The 15729-nt window shown below is 42.4% G+C and overlaps 1 protein-coding gene across 3 annotated transcripts in view; it reads left to right on the top strand.

Moving 5' to 3' along the window:
- The window catches only part of LOC132378825 (zinc finger protein 609-like), a 224821-nt gene that overhangs the window by 164594 nt on the left and 44498 nt on the right, over positions 1 to 15729 (top strand). For all 3 annotated transcript variants that reach the window (XM_059946062.1, XM_059946060.1, XM_059946061.1), the window contains exon 4: positions 12175 to 12262. In XM_059946062.1, coding sequence (XP_059802045.1) covers positions 12175 to 12262 — 88 coding nt within the window. The remainder of the gene's footprint in view (positions 1 to 12174; positions 12263 to 15729) is intronic.

The raw sequence follows: 15729 nt of genomic DNA, 5'->3' as shown, positions 1-15729 counted from the left end.
GAGTTTTTTTGGTCATCAGACTAAATGCTATTGTTTGGCATAAGCCAATCAAAAACACACCATCCCTACTGTGAAGCACGGTGGTGGCTGCATCACGCTGTGGGGATGCTTCACTGCAGCAGGCCCTGGAAGGCTTGTGAAGGTAGAGGGTAAAATTAATGCAGCAAAATACAGGGAAATTCTGGAGGAAAACCAGATACAGTCTGCAAGAGAACTTGCACCTTGGGGGAAGATTTGTTACCCAGCAAGTCAATGACCTCAAACATAAAGCCAAAGCTACACAGGAATGGCTTGAAAACAGTAAAGTTAATGCCCTGGAGTGGCCAAGTCAAGAGTCCAGACCTCAATCCAATTGAGAATTTGTGGCTGGACTTGAAAAGGATTGTTGACTCATGATCTCCATGCAGTCTGACAGAGATTGAACAGTTTTGTAAAGAAGAATGGGAAAAATTGTAGTGTCCAGATGTGCAAAGCTGATAGAGACCTATCCACACAGACTCAAGGCTGTAATTGCTGCCAAAGGTGCATCTACTAAATACTGACTCTAAGGGGGTGAATACTTGTGGAATCAATTATTTTGTGTTTTATATTTGTAATTAGATCACTTTGTAGAGATCTTTTTTCACTTTGACATGAAGGAGTTTTTCTGTTGATCAGTGTCAAAGAAGATAAATTAAATCCACTGTGATTTAATGTTGTAAAGAATAAAACATGAAAACTTCTCGGGGGTGGGGGGGAGTGAATTCTTTTTATAGGCAGTGTATGTTCTTTTCCTCTCTAACGCTCTACAAGAGCTATTACAGCAGGATTACTGGTTAATGTTCTTGACACACCTTGGTTAATCCAGGCCAATCATAGCATCCTAATGTGACTGAAAAACAAAATTACTGCAAGTGCTGAAAATCTGGAACAAAAATAGAAAATCCTGGACGCATTCAGCAGTTCTGACTGCCTAAAACTATTTAGTAGAGTTGGTAAACTTCCCATGCAACAAAGGACAATAAAGTCTTACATTTTGCGGTCACTTTGTTCTAGATCTTGGTTAACATAATGGGCTGCAGATTTGGAAGTAAAAGTACATTTGTCAATATTTCCCTGTGTGCTGTTAGAATAGTGTAACATTGAATTAATTTGGTTGATTTAATTTTATCAGACGAAAAGATGTTACACATGTACATACCTGAATCCTAACTTGTTGAATATATACAGTACTGATCACCTCAACCAGGAGAATAATTTTTAATCTGCTACAGAGATGGTGTGTAGATTTAATCTGCGGTTCATAAGCAGTAGGAATAAGCCTTTCAGTAGATCAAGACTGATATTTTACCTCAGCACCATTTTCCTGTATTAACCTTATGCTGTGGCGACCCACTTCCTAGCACACTCGAACTGGCTCACAATTAGTCAGCGTGCATGCATAAAGGCCAGGTCCGCAACAAAGGGAGAAAAGCCTGCGGGGGTTTGTGAGTACGTGTCTCCTGGACCATCCATGTCTGGGGAGGGCGGGATGAGGGAGGCTTTAAAGCAAGGCTGTGAAGTTCGAATAAAATTATCTTTGACTGCAGTTTACCGACTCCGTGTCGTTATTTTAGCGCTGCGTGTAGCACACCGCTACAATGCCTTGATTTCCCAGTTCAACTTTCAGAGTTTTGCACAATGTGTGAGCTTGCATTGAGCTTAATTATTGTAGTTGGATTTGTATATTTCTGAGCCTAGTTGATTTCCTTGTGTTACAGGTTTTGAATGTTGCCGGCAGGATATAGGACCACACAACACACACCATGGCTCAGAAGTGAATGAGTCCTTGTGCTTGTGCAGTTTGAAAACCGTGCGTGTTGTGAATCAATCTGAGAGCACTTTTAAAAGTGGAATTGCTGGATAATGTATTGGTGTTTTCTTAACTAGATCAAATGAATTCTAGATCTAAAATTGCACCCTCGCCATCACTGAGTGCATCTCAACTGAATTTGTCAGTGAAATCAAGGTGTAGTCTTGTCCTTGGAAAGTTTTCAGACCATATATCTGTCAAAATGCTGATGTTATTTATGATAATGATATAATTGGCTTTCATTATCTGTGTATTTTTCTTGTACTTTCTTCAAAATTACATACCTAGCCTCACTTTCCAACTAGGAGTTTGGAAGATCCTTGGTTTAATTTACTGCTGAGAAGTAAGATGAGACTATTCTGGTCATCGTGGCTTTTAAGTAGAATGAATATAAAATCCAGTTTTAAGGAGGGAATAATGGCTAATGTTCCTCTCTCTTAACCCCCCCCCCCCCCATCCTCTGTCCCCACCCAATCTTTTATGTACAAGTACAGGTGGAATAATGGGAGAGGGCAGGGTTGGAGTTGGCTGTTAGGAGCTGGAGTCAACCAACCTGCTGATGCACATGAAGAGTAACTACTGTGGACATGCCAGTGGATGAGGGCCTTTAGTAGGATACCGTACTTAGTGGAGCTGAATCTATTGTAAAGCCATTAAAAGAGAAATTTGAAGCAGCATGTTTCAAAATGACAACAGTATTATCTGGAGAAGAGAAAATTGGCCTGGACTCTCACAGATTGCAGTAATGCTGAAATTGACACCATTTGCTAAAGTCAATTTTGCTCACAGGAGTTCCACCAGAATACTAAACAAAGGATGCACACATAGTCTGTGGCTGTTGCCATGACATTTTGCTCTGGCTTGAGCGTCTGCTTTTCCACTTACATTGCAGAGTATGGGTATGCTTGGGGAAAATCCATTTTTGATGTTCAGTCATGAGAGGAGGAAGAGCAGGAGACTGAGTACTGCAGGTTTGGACGAACAGTGTTCTGAGATGGCAGTACATTGGTGAGACACTGCAGCCTTCACTAAGAGAGATTGGAGAAGATTCCAGTCCATTGCAATTTAGCAGAATGAGGGATAATTTCACTGAAATCTGCTGAATATTGAAAGCCCTAAATAGAATGGATATTCAGAGTATGTTTCCAATAATAGGAAAGTCTAGGACCAGAGGGCACAGATTCAGAATATAAGGATAACCCTTTAGAACAGAAATGGGGAGGGATTTCTTTAGCCAGAGGGTGAAGAATATGTGGAATTCATTGTCACAGGTGGCTATGGAGGCCAAGTCATTAGATACATTTAAAGTGGAGGATGATAGGTTCTTGATTAGTAAGGATGTCAACTGAATGGCCTAATACTGCTTTTATGTCTTGTGGTCCACAATTCAGCAGTGTCAGTTGGATCAGGGGTGAGCTCTGGCTAAATTTTGGGGCATGAATGTCTTGCAGTATATTATGAGTAGAAATGAAGCAACCTCACACAAGCAGAAATCTTTCACAGGGTGGCTATGATCATGATTTCCTTTGGATAGTGGAAACCTGAAAGCTTTAAAAAACCTAAAGATACTCAGCAGTGTCTGAGGGAGTTTATCATAGACAGCTATTACAAATGGAGTTCTTTATTGCATTATATCAAATGAATGGCAGTTTTTCTGGATGTTATAGAATAGATAACTAGCAGACTTTTACTGATTGTATCTTAAAAAAATAATCAATTTGAAAATCCTTGAGCATGGATTTGATTCACTAACACTGCACAACTTCACTGTTGTGTCATTTTATTACAAAGAGTTCCTGGAATTCCAGGCCATTATGTCATTGGAGGCTGGTCTATAAAACTGACCCTGAGCAAGGACTTATCTACAAGGAAGGAAAGGGAAGTAATCTGCTTTTTAAGTGCAGGTTCTGCTCAAACACTCAACTGCTGGTAAACTACTCCTGCGTGACCTCTGGCAGCCAGCCAAGTAACTCTGTGTAAATGCTGGGGGAGGAGGGAGAGCTCCGGTTGCAGGAAGCCCTGATGCTTCTCATTCCTAATGAAAAGCGAATTTGGAACACAGATTGCTAGCTAGCATTCCATTCCAATTAGCCACACATTACCTCAGCATGGATTGGATTTGTGTGTGTGTGTGTATATGCACATGCCTCTTTGCTCACATGTTCAAGCACAAGTACACACTCGTACACATGCACACTCTGCAACATTTGCCTTTGGCTGATCCAGAAAAGCATTAGAGTTACATGCACAACACGCTGGAGGAACTCAGCAGGTCGAGCAGCATCCGTGGAAATGAGCAGTCAACATTTCGGGCTGAGACCCTTCCTCAGGACTGAAGAGGGAGGGGGCAGGGGCCCTATAAAGAAGGTGGGGGGAGGGTGGGAAGGAGAAGGCTGGTGGGTGTCAGGTGAAAAACCAGTAAGGGAAAGATCAAGGGGTGGGGGAGGGGATAGGCAGGAAAGGTGAAGAAGGAATGTAAAGGGAAAGCATTATGGGTAGTATGAAGGAGGTGGAACCATAAGCAGCTGCAGGAGGAGGCAGAGTGAAAGTGGGATGGGGGAAGGGAGAGGGAGGGAATTACCAAAAGTTGGAGAATTTGATGTTCATTAGGGGCTGGAGACTACCCAGACGGTATATGAGGTGTTGCTTCTCCAACCTGAGTTTGGCCTCATCGTGGCAGTAGAGGAGGCCATGTATGGACATATCCGAATCGGACTGTGACGCAGAGTTGAAGCGGGTAGCAACCGGGAGATCCTGTCTGTTGTGACGGATGGAGCGGAGGTGCTCAACGAAGCGGCCCCCCAGTCTGCGTTGGTTTTCACCGATGTAGAGGAGGCCGCACTGGGAGCACCGGATGCAATAGATTACCCCAACAGACTCACAAGTGAAGTGTTGCCTCACCTGGAAGGACTCTTTTGGGGCCCTGAATGGTGGTAAGAGAGGAGGTGTAGGGACAGCCTTTAACAGGACACCACCGCTAAGCATATCTTTCCCTCTCCACTTTCCGCAGGGATCATTCCCTCCACGACTCCCTGGTCCACACGTCCCTCCCCACAGATCTCCCACCTGGCACTTATCCCTGCAAGCGTCAGTGCTACACCTGTCCCTAAACCTCCTCTCTTACCACCAATCAGATATGTCCATACATGGCCTCCTCTACTTCCATGCTGAGGCCAAACTCAGGGTGGAGGAGCACCACCTCATATACCATCTGAGTAGTTTCCTCCCCCTCCCTTCCCCCATCCCACTTTCACTCTGCCTCCTCCTGCAGCTGCCTATCACCTCCCTCATGGTTCCGCCTCCTTCTACTACCCATAGTGCTTTCCCCTTACATTCCTTCTTCATCTTTCCTGCCTATCCCCACCCCTTGAACTTTCCTCTTACTAGTTTTTCACCTGACACCTACCAGCCTTCTCTTTCCCACCCTCCCCCCACCTTCTTTATAGGGCCCCTGCTCCCTCTCTTTTCAGTCCTGACGAAGGGTCTCGGCCCGAAACGTTGACTGCTTGTTTCCATGGATGCTACCCGATCTGCTGAGTTCCTCCAGCATGTTGTGCGTGTTGCTTTGACCTCAGTGTCTGCAGAGTATCTTGTGTTTACGAAGCATTAGAGTTGCTGCATCCAGCTAGACCTGTTCAACTTCAAGGAAATGTTCACATCGCTTTTAGTGGAAGAGTGAACTCAGTCTTCCCAGGCATTGGTTCATGTACAGATGGACCCAGGGTTCTACTGACAACTCAAATTGAAGTTTATTTATCACATATACATTGAAAAATTCAGTGAAATGCGTCATTTGCATTAAAATACAGCCCACCTAGGGATACACTGGCAGTAGCCCACAAGTATTGCCATGCTTTCTGGCACCAACATAGCATGCCCGCAATGCTCAGCAGAACAGCACAGAGCACAAGACAGCAAGACAAGCTCCAATCACCCTCTCCCCCCCCCCCCAACCCACCCATGCATATACACAGTCCTCTGAGCCCAGGAAGTAATAAAGTACTTTTTCGCTGGAGAAAATTTTTTCAATAAAAACAGTACAACTAAGCCAGTTCTAAAATCTGCAGGCATATTATCACAAACTCCACGTTATCAACATCAACCACATCAGAAACTGGAAAAGGAAATGTGATTGTTTATGATTGTGAAATATACTTAATGTGCCAATGAGGTAGAGGGTGACAACCTTTTGTGTGCAGTTTAAATTCCTTTGTGCGCTAGTAGCAAAAGATGTGTGCTTGTGCACACCTTAGGGGGAGCGTTGCAGCAGAATCTCTTGGTGGACCTGGAAGCAGGTGAAGAGAAGGGCAATTTAAGATGGAGATAGCTAGGAGTGTGATAAGGAGCAACACAAAGGGCTTCTAGTGGTGTTATCTGATAAATAAGGAAGGTAGTAATAGGAACTACCAGGGAGGAAGTAAAGATGGAACCTTGAGTTACCAAAAAGGTGGAAAGCTATTGGGTGACAAGAACTACAACTCCCACAATCCCCTTCATTTGAGCAGCAACCAGCTGCTCCCACAGTGCCTAAGCATTTCTTTGCCAATTATTTTTTTCTGTCTCAAACAGCAGCAGTTGATTGGTAGTTCTCATTCACCAACAGGAGAGTGTTTCATTTCCTGCAAATCCATTTGTGTGTCTTACCCAGCCACAATATCTTATCAAAATTGTCCCAGGGATGTTTGCCAATCTGCTGTGACCCAGAGATCTGCAAATACTGGAGTCTCAACAACGTGCTTAAGTTACCAAGACTGGTTGAAATTTGCAGTTCCTACTTGAAACACTGCTAATTGGCAGGGTTTTGGGGAATAAGACCAACTGGACTGCTGGGCAAAGAACTGGTGCACACTCAATAGGCCAACTAAGGCCTCCTGCAATATTACATGTTTCGTTACCAGGTGTGTCAAGTATCAACAGAGAGAAAAAGGTAGTTTCTCAGGTTGATACACAATTAATTAGCACTGGGATCATTCCTGTTCTAAACATCTGTCTAAACATTTGAACTTGGTAATCAGAAGGACAATATCAACATTTATGAATAATTATAAAGCTAAATTGCAGAATATGATGCAAGAGACTGTGATGAAATTGAAGAAGTTCCTAATTTGTAGAAATAGTGTGCAAATACAGATGAATTTCACCATGGGTCATTGTAATAAGGTAAATTTTGGTACCATGAATAAGGAAGCCATTTGCTTCTTAGAATTTTCCTTTGGTTTACTTGAAGCATCACAATAGCAAAATGTTGCCTGTCATTGGCCACTGACAGTCTTCCCTACTATTTCTACACTGTCAGGGCAACCAAGAGACTTGATAATTACTTTCTAAAAATCTTGTGGTTTCCTTATTGCTCTTCATTGTTCTGATTATTCTGTGGTATTTTTGTTAATGGTCTTAGTTTGATATCACCATAAAGTAGGCGCATTGCATTCTCATGGTTAACATTCTTTTCCTTGATGCAATTGTAGCTGTGGCTTTTGTTGTCAGCAATTAAAGGTTGATTCATACTTTGCTGCCAACTAAAGTAAAGTGTGTTGGGTCCTCTGGGAATGTGGTAACTGTCTGCTGGAGTAGATTTGATGTCTGGGTCAGCACTACTTTCTCAAGGTTTATTCATCTGGATCCAGTCCAGATCAACAGCCAATTTCAATGATGTAATCAACCATAAAAGGCACCAATTAATTATCTATTCAGGAGTGCAGATGTTGAGAAGAAATTTCCCAGTCAAGAGAACAGCTTGAGATGCCAGCTGTGCCTGACCATCATGCTGGTTTGGAGATTAGTGCTGCCAGTAGAGCAGGTGACTGAAGTTAAGCCATTTTTATTCTCCACATATTTCCAACAAGCTCTCTGCTCTCCCTTCCCAAGTTCTATACTCATTTGCACCCTAGGGGCAAATGGTCAAATAACCTACCAACTGGTACGTTTTTGGGATTTGGTTGGAAATCCACTGGGAGAGCATGCAAACGCCACACCCAAGCACCGAGGGTTGATACTGAATCTCTGTGGCAGGCACCGTGAGGCAGTGGCACTGTTAGCTGTACCGTAACACTGACTATGTGTAGCTTCTTTCCTTCTGTTAGGGTGATATTGATGACCCGCTGAGTACTGAGTGGATTAAATGAATTTCTTGATTGTTCTGTGAAGACTTGAATCCTAGTTTCAATCTGTGCTGATGTAGTCTCGTCTTTCTGTCCCTGGCAATATAGGTTAACTTGTTTTTGCATTGCACTTCCAATGTATACATTAATATCGCAAACATTAGACACTGAGCCATAATCAGTGGGTACTTGTGGCAAGTGTTAACTTCTGCAAAATGGAGATGATCACTTTGGAACTGGCCAAGAGCAACCTTTTCATTGTCAAAGTTCAAGGCTTTATGTCAAAACTCTGGAGTTTTTCAAGAATTATGAATGTTGAGCAGCGGGTGAGAATATATTCATTGAGAGACAAGTAGAGAATTCAGAGTGATATTAGCAGGATAGGGAGCTTTGCATGTGTCTTTTTAAACTGTTTATGTATTGTCAGGGGGGAGGAAGAGATGGGAAGTGTCCTTCTATTTTAGCCGTTCTTCATATGTGAGAGAGTGGGGCTCTAGCCAGGATTTGTATGCCCCCTACAGGCGAGTTGAAGTATTATGGATGCTGGCTGAGACGTTGGCACTTCCTGTTGGATCCACAGTAATTTTTAGGAGATAATGGATGATGTCGAACCTGGTTTGATGATTATCATGTGAATTATATGTTTATTTAACCATAAGTTTTTTAGTAAAATATGCTCAATCAGATAGAGCTGGCTGCCGCTGGTAATTCTGTTCACCTCTGAGAACTGCTTTCAGAACCTTGGAGGGAGGCTAGTGATTTTGCATTGTTCAAGAAGAATAGCAGGGACAAGCTGGGGAGCCTGACTTTGGTTGTAGGGATGTTACTGGAGGAAATTCTGAGGGACAAGATCTAGCATCATTTGGATAGTCAGGGCCTAATCAGGAGTAGTTGGTGTGGTTTTGCACATGGGAGGTCATGTCTGATGAACCTTTTGATAATTTTTTTGAGGAAGTAACTGAAGGGATAAATGGGGATAAGGCTGTGGATGTTGTCTATATGGACTTTAATAATAAGGTCTCTGACATGGAACTACATGCCAGACTAGTTCAAGCTGGATTTGGAGGGGAGCCAGTGAGATTGGCGCTGATTGGAAGCAGAGGGTGGTAGTTGAAGGTTGATTCTCTGACTGGTGGCTTCTGACTAAGTGCCCAAAGGGTAAGTGTTGGGACCTCTGTTACTCATTATTTATGTAAATGACTTGTATCATGCTGCAATTAGCAAGTTTGCTGGTGGTACTAAACTAGTGGGCCTTGGTGATAGCAAAGGAGGTTCAATAATTTGCAAAGATCCTTATCGGTTAATGGATTTCAGTCTAGGTAAGTGTGAGGTGTTGCATTTTGAACATTAAAACCAGGGTAGGACTTGACAGTGCCCTAGAATTCACTGTGAGTGTTGTGAAGCAGAGGGAGCTGGGAGTACAGGTGTACAGTTTGCTAGAAGTTGCTGTGTTGCCTTCATCAGCCTTCATCAGCCAGGACAATGAGTTTAGGAGTAGGGCCATTATGTTGCAGTAGTATTAGTCATTGTTGAAGTGATTATTGGAGTATTGTGTATTGTTTTGGTTACCCTGTTAAAGGAAAGACATTATCAAGTTGGAAAGGGTGTGGAAAAGATTTACTGATTAAAAGATTGCCTGAATTATAGGAAAAGGTTGACCACAATGGAACAATTTTATTCCTTGGAGAGTAGAGGAATAAGGAGTGACTTCACAAAAGTGTATAAAGTAGACAGTCATTGTCTTTTCCCTGTGGGGAGTTGAAAATTAAAATGCACAGATAAAAGATAATAGGGGATAGATTTAAAAGAGACCTGAGAGGTAATAACTTTACTCAGAGTGTAGTCAGTACCTGGACTGAGTTGCCTAAAGAAGTGGTTGAGACGGATTCAATTGCAGCATTTAAGAGTCATTTGGAAAGGTATATGAGGAGAAGGCTTAGTGTATTATGGACTGTTGCAGGCAACTGAGGCTCGCAGGGATGCTGCCATGGTCAGCATGGAGTAGTAGGGCCGAAGGGCCCCTTTCCCATGCTATATTACTCTACGACTATCAGAAAGCTCTGTAAGGATCAAAAAGTTCTACTCCTGCATCTTGTATTATTTGTACTGCTGGCCAACAAATATCTTGATTCATGTGTTTCTCAAGAGACAAATAAGGTGTCCAAATGCTATTCTTTGGCATATATTTGGTTGTGGAATTGACATACACATGGTATGAGGTCAGTTATAATTTCACTGGATACTGGATGATTGTTTAAGGGAAGGGTTCAAGCTGAGATGTATTTGGCCCTTCACTAGAGGTGAGGGCCTTCGTTGGCCAGAGTTGACCATGGATATTGTGTTCTAGTTGTCTAGATATGCAAGCCTGGGCAGTACGATATGGAGAGCAAGCTGTTGCCCGTACAGCGAGCTCTCACTCTCCACACATTTGATGAACCAAAAGAACAGCAGAGACTGACACAGTTTGGTACCAGCAGCCTTGCAGGAGTTGCCAGTCAACATTGAACTCAACGCAAGACTGCCTTAGGGACTCCAACGCCAGACTTCCCTTGGGATTTACTCCGGAAGCCTTCTCAATGAGTGGGTATAGCCTCAAGTCAGCGGAGGTTTGAGATCAGAGTTTTCCTTTTAGATAATCTGCCAACTACAGCCTACAAACCCCATCTGCCCAAAGTGACTGGTTTTAAGGTGCTAGTAACCCACCTTTGCCCCTTCTCCTGTCAGTAGAAATGGTTCTGCTGGGCTTAGTAGCTAAGCCACATTTGAAGGCCAGGAGCTGAACGTGGTTGTCAGAGACTATTCGAGCCACATGCTATTGAGAGCATTTAATAGGTAGTGGGAACTTGTCCTCAATACCACCTCTGGCTATAAGAACCTTAAGGAACCTTCACCAGAAGAAGAATGGAATTCAGGGCTTTGGTTAAGCAGAAACCTGACACTTTTACAGGGATAAGGGACAAACCAAGTCGCTTTTACAAAGAGATTAAAGATTAGCTTTATTTGTCACTTGTACACCAAAAATACAGTGAAATGCATCATCTGTGGTAGTGACCAACAGAGTCCAAGAATGTGCTGTGGGCAGCTCACAAATATTACCTTGCTTTCTGCTCCAGCATAGCTAACCCTAATCAATATGTGTTGTGTTTGTTAACCCTAAATCAATATGTCTTTGGAGTAAGGTGGAAACCAGTGCTTCCAGAGAAAAACCCTATGGTCACAGGAAATAGATACAAACTCCTTAAAGAAGGTGAAATAAAACCCTAAACACAGGTGTAGTGAAACATTGCAATAACTGCTACACTACTGTGCAGCCTCTACTGTGAGATTAAATGTGTTCCGGAAAACAGCCAGTTAAGCTCTAGGGTAACCTGACCAAATTCCTAGCATTGCAAGGTACATGGTGTGTTTAATTACCTTATCTATATCCTGCTCTGTAAGAGTCAGGTGCAGATTATTGCAATAACAATACAAACATTAGGAAATATTCTGGCCATTGCTTTATTAGTTGGGCTGCTGCCATGCTTCAAGGGTTGGTTTGAAAGGACTGGCACCATTGTATTTCTCTGTTTCATGTGATGCCATTGACCCTGCTTAAGTTACAGTGCAGCTCAAATTCTGTGTTATTTTTCATTTACAAAGAGAAATTTGCCATGTCCTCTTATAAAAAGTGTTTTCACAAAGGAACTCCATGGAACAGTGGCAGCATTGTGCTCGGGTCAGTGTGATGCCTCCTTTGTTTACCTAGACTGGCAGTGAGTCCAGTCTGTTCCCTGAAGTGCTGCCAATCATTGCTCCTCTCAACGTAGTCATCTTTGGCTTCAGATTTGTGTCTGGTAAATTACCTCTTTTACCAGTATTCTCTGACCGCAGCATTCTGCAGGTGTCTGCCTACTATCCCTTTGCTTTGTGTTAGTCATTTCCCGATTCAAATATGAGCCTAGTGATCAGCTGTGGTGCTGTGGGTAACTGTACTCTTGAGGGTTAGATGCAAAGCATTCAGGGCCTCCAGGGCACAGGACTCTTAAACAAGAATGTATTGTGATACTCATTCCAACAGAATCTGACCTGAAATAATTCAACTGCTTAGTTAATTTTAACTTCTAATCCTGTCATATAAACTGACAGTATGCCATATGACCAACAGAGAGACATAATTTGCTTGGGGTGGCTTATTAATTAATGTGCAGGTTGTCCAGTGATTTGTGTATTTCAATGTCCACTAATTTGTCCTCCTTCTGGCAGGTGTCCTGGTGGTTAATGTGACTTGGCGAAACAAGACCTATGTTGGAACCCTTTTGGACTGCACAAGACATGATTGGGCACCACCGAGGTGAGCAAAAGATTCAAAGGAATAGCTGTTCTGTAGTGATACCACTGGTTCGAAGAAGTTACATTTGCTTGTGCCTTTTTGTACCTCATTGAAGAATTTAAAAAATCTGTTCTAGTATAACAATCCACTATTAAAATGTCCATCATCTTCTCACCATCGCATCCAAACGTTCCTTTACATCTCACTGGTTTGCCTCTGTATCCTGATCCATTGTACGTAATGGCTTCTGGGTGAAGGGAGTTATAAGTCACGGCCTTCACTCCACAATTTCAAAGCTGATCTGTGACCTAACCACTTCTATCCATATTTACCCTAGATTTTCTTGGATGACATGTAAGCCATGTTGTATCTCGGTACATTTGTCAATAACAAACCTATAACATGAATTATTTTCAATTAACAATTATCCCAGCATCAAATTTGGTTTTACAAAAGAAAAGAACAAAGTTCTACCACTCCTACAAATATTTTCAACTTCCTCCTGAAAGGACTGGCTCTAATTTCTAGTTATGCTGTCTAGTTCTAGACATCCAGTAAGTGGGAAAAGCTTCCTTCAACCATTTCAGTTCTCCATACTACATAGAAAATAGGAGCAGGAGTAGGCCATTCGGCCCTTTGAGCCTGCACCGCCATTCAGTATGATCATGGCTGATCATCCAACTCAGAACCCTGTACCTGCTTTCTCTCCATACCCCCGATCCCTTTAGCCACAAGGGCCATATCTAACTTCCTCTTAAATATAGCCAATGAACCAGCCTCAACTGTTTCCTGTGGCAGAGAATTCCACAGATTCACCACTCTTTGTGTGAAGAAGTTTTTCCTCATCTCGGTCCTAAAAGGCTTCCCCTTTATCCTTAAACTGTGACCCCTCGTTCTGGACTTCCCCAACATCGGAAACAATCTTCCTGCAATCCCTTTAGAATTTTATACGTTTCAATAAGATCCCCCCTCAATCTTCTAAATTCCAGTGAGTATAAGCCTAGTCGATCCAGTCTTTCTTCATATGAAAGTCCTGCCATCCCAGGAATCAATCTGGTGAACCTTCTCTGTACTCCCTCTATGGCAAGAATGTCTTTCCTCAGATTAGGGGACCAAAACTGCACACAATATTCTAGGTGCGGTCTCACCAAGGCCTTGTACAACTGCAGTAGAACCTCCCTGCTCCTGTACTCAAGTCCTTTTGCTATGAATGCCAACATACCATTTGCCTTTTTCACCGCCTGCTGTACCTGCATGCCCACCTTCAATGACTGGTGTACAATGACACCCAGGTCTCGTTGCATCTCTCCTTTTCCTAATCGGCCACCGTTCAGATAATAATCTGTTTTCCTGTTCTTGCAATCAAAGTGGATAACCTCACATTTATCCACATTAAGTTGCATCTCCCATGAATCTGCCCACTCACCTAACCTATCCAAGTCACCCTGCATCCTCTTAGCATCCTCCTCACAGCCAACACCGCCGCCCAGCTTCGTGTCATCCGCAAACTTGGAGATGCTACATTTAATTCCCTCGTCTAAATCATTAATATATATTGTAAACAACTGGGGTCCCAGCACTGAGGCTTGCGGTACCCCACTAGTCACTGCCTGCCATTCTGAAAAGGTCCTGTTTACTCCCACTCTTTGCTTCCTGTCTGCCAACCAATTCTCTATCCACGTCAATACCATGCCCCCAATACCGTGTGCTTTAAGATTGCACACTAATCTCCTGTGTGGGACCTTGTCAAAAGCCTTTTGAAAATCTAAATGTACCACATCCACTGGCTCTCCCCTATCCACTCTGCTAGTTACATCTTCAAAAAATTCTATAAGATTTGTCAGACATGATTTTCCTTTCACAAATCCATGCTGACTTTGTCAGATGATTTCACCTCTTTCCAAATGTGCTGTTATCACATTTTTGATAACCGACTCTAGCATTTTCCCCATCACCGATGTCAGACTAACCGGTCTATAATTCCACGGTTTCTCTCTCCCTCCTTTTTTAAAAAGTGGGGTTACATTAGCCACCCTCCAATCCTCAGGAACTAATCCAGAATCTAAGGAGTTTTGAAAAATTATTACTAATGCATCCACTATTTCTTGTGCTACTTCCTTAAGCACTCTGGGATGCAGACCATCTGGCCCTGGGGATTTAGCACTCTGGGATGCAGACTATCTGGCCCTGGGGATATTTACTTGAAATGTTCTAGCAGATTCCAGGACATGCAACCCCAGCACCCATTTTTCCTGGTTTTTAACTCCTCTGCGTTGAACTGTATTTCTCCATAATATGCAATGCTCAAAACTGAATATAGTGCACTAATCATGAGCGTTGTAGAGTTTTGTACTACTGAAGCATAATTTAAATCGCAACCCACAGGCGGCTAGCATTCAATTGCATATTTGAATATTTTTGGTCTTTTATTCATGACGTTGTAATGATCTGCATGTCCAGCCCACCAAATTTCATTGTGTATTAGGCTTTGCTTCTTCCTGAATTATCCACTAATTTGAACTAAACAAGACAAAATTTAGTAACGGAATTTTTTTGTGTTACATGATATCTGAAGTAATGCACTTTTAATTAGGAGTAGAAAGTCAATAAATAATTCTTCTACACATTATTAGAGCGGAGACCCAGGCCACTGCAGTGCAGTTCAAGAGCAGAGAATGTTAGTATGCTTCTACTTTTAAAGTGCTTATTTTAATCTTTAATTCTTTTCACTTTGTCTTAAGCTGGTGTGAAGTTGATTTTGAAGGGATAAAGATTAAAGATTTTTTTAAGGATACTGATTAGCTTCATCTGTCACATTATATTGAAACATACAGTGAAATGCATATTTGTGCCGAAGACCAGCACAGTGTGAATATGTGCTGGGGGTAGCCTGAAACTGTCACTGTGCTTCTAGTGCCATCAAGGCATACCTACAACTTACTAACCCTAACCTGTCTTTGGAATTTGGGAAGAAACCGGAGCACCCAGAAGAAATTCATGCAGTCTTTTGGAGAACATATAAACTTCTTACAGACAGTGGCAGGAATTGAACCCCAGTCACTGGTGCTATAAAGCGTTATGTTACCGTGTCATCCCCAACTGATTCACTTTGAAACTATCTTAACATTGATAAGTCTAAATTAGCATAAGAACATGACACCAATAGACAGTACAAAAAAAATGACAAGGCATCAGTGAACCTTGTTCTGAGCTTTTTAGCGTGACACCTTTATTGTGGGACAGTGCCTTGCAGGCACCAAATGATATTTGGTTGGAAGATGTATGTGCTGCTGTTGCATTGTTAGATCAGGTGTGTGAAATCTGGAAACAGGTCGCTGCCACACTTGGTAAATGAGCAAAAGTATCATAGTTTTTTAAAAAAAGAAAAATCCTTAAAAGTCAAAAGCATATATTTCTTTCTTTATTCTTCAAAGGCACAGGCCTGCTCTAAATCATGCATTAGATCCTTCCCTTCTACTGTGAGAAGA

Source organism: Hypanus sabinus, chromosome 21, assembly GCF_030144855.1.
Source record: "Hypanus sabinus isolate sHypSab1 chromosome 21, sHypSab1.hap1, whole genome shotgun sequence".
NCBI classification, from domain to species: Eukaryota; Metazoa; Chordata; class Chondrichthyes; order Myliobatiformes; family Dasyatidae; genus Hypanus; species Hypanus sabinus.
The sequence above is the reverse complement of the archived record's forward strand: the minus strand, read 5'-3'. Positions and strand labels throughout refer to the sequence as shown.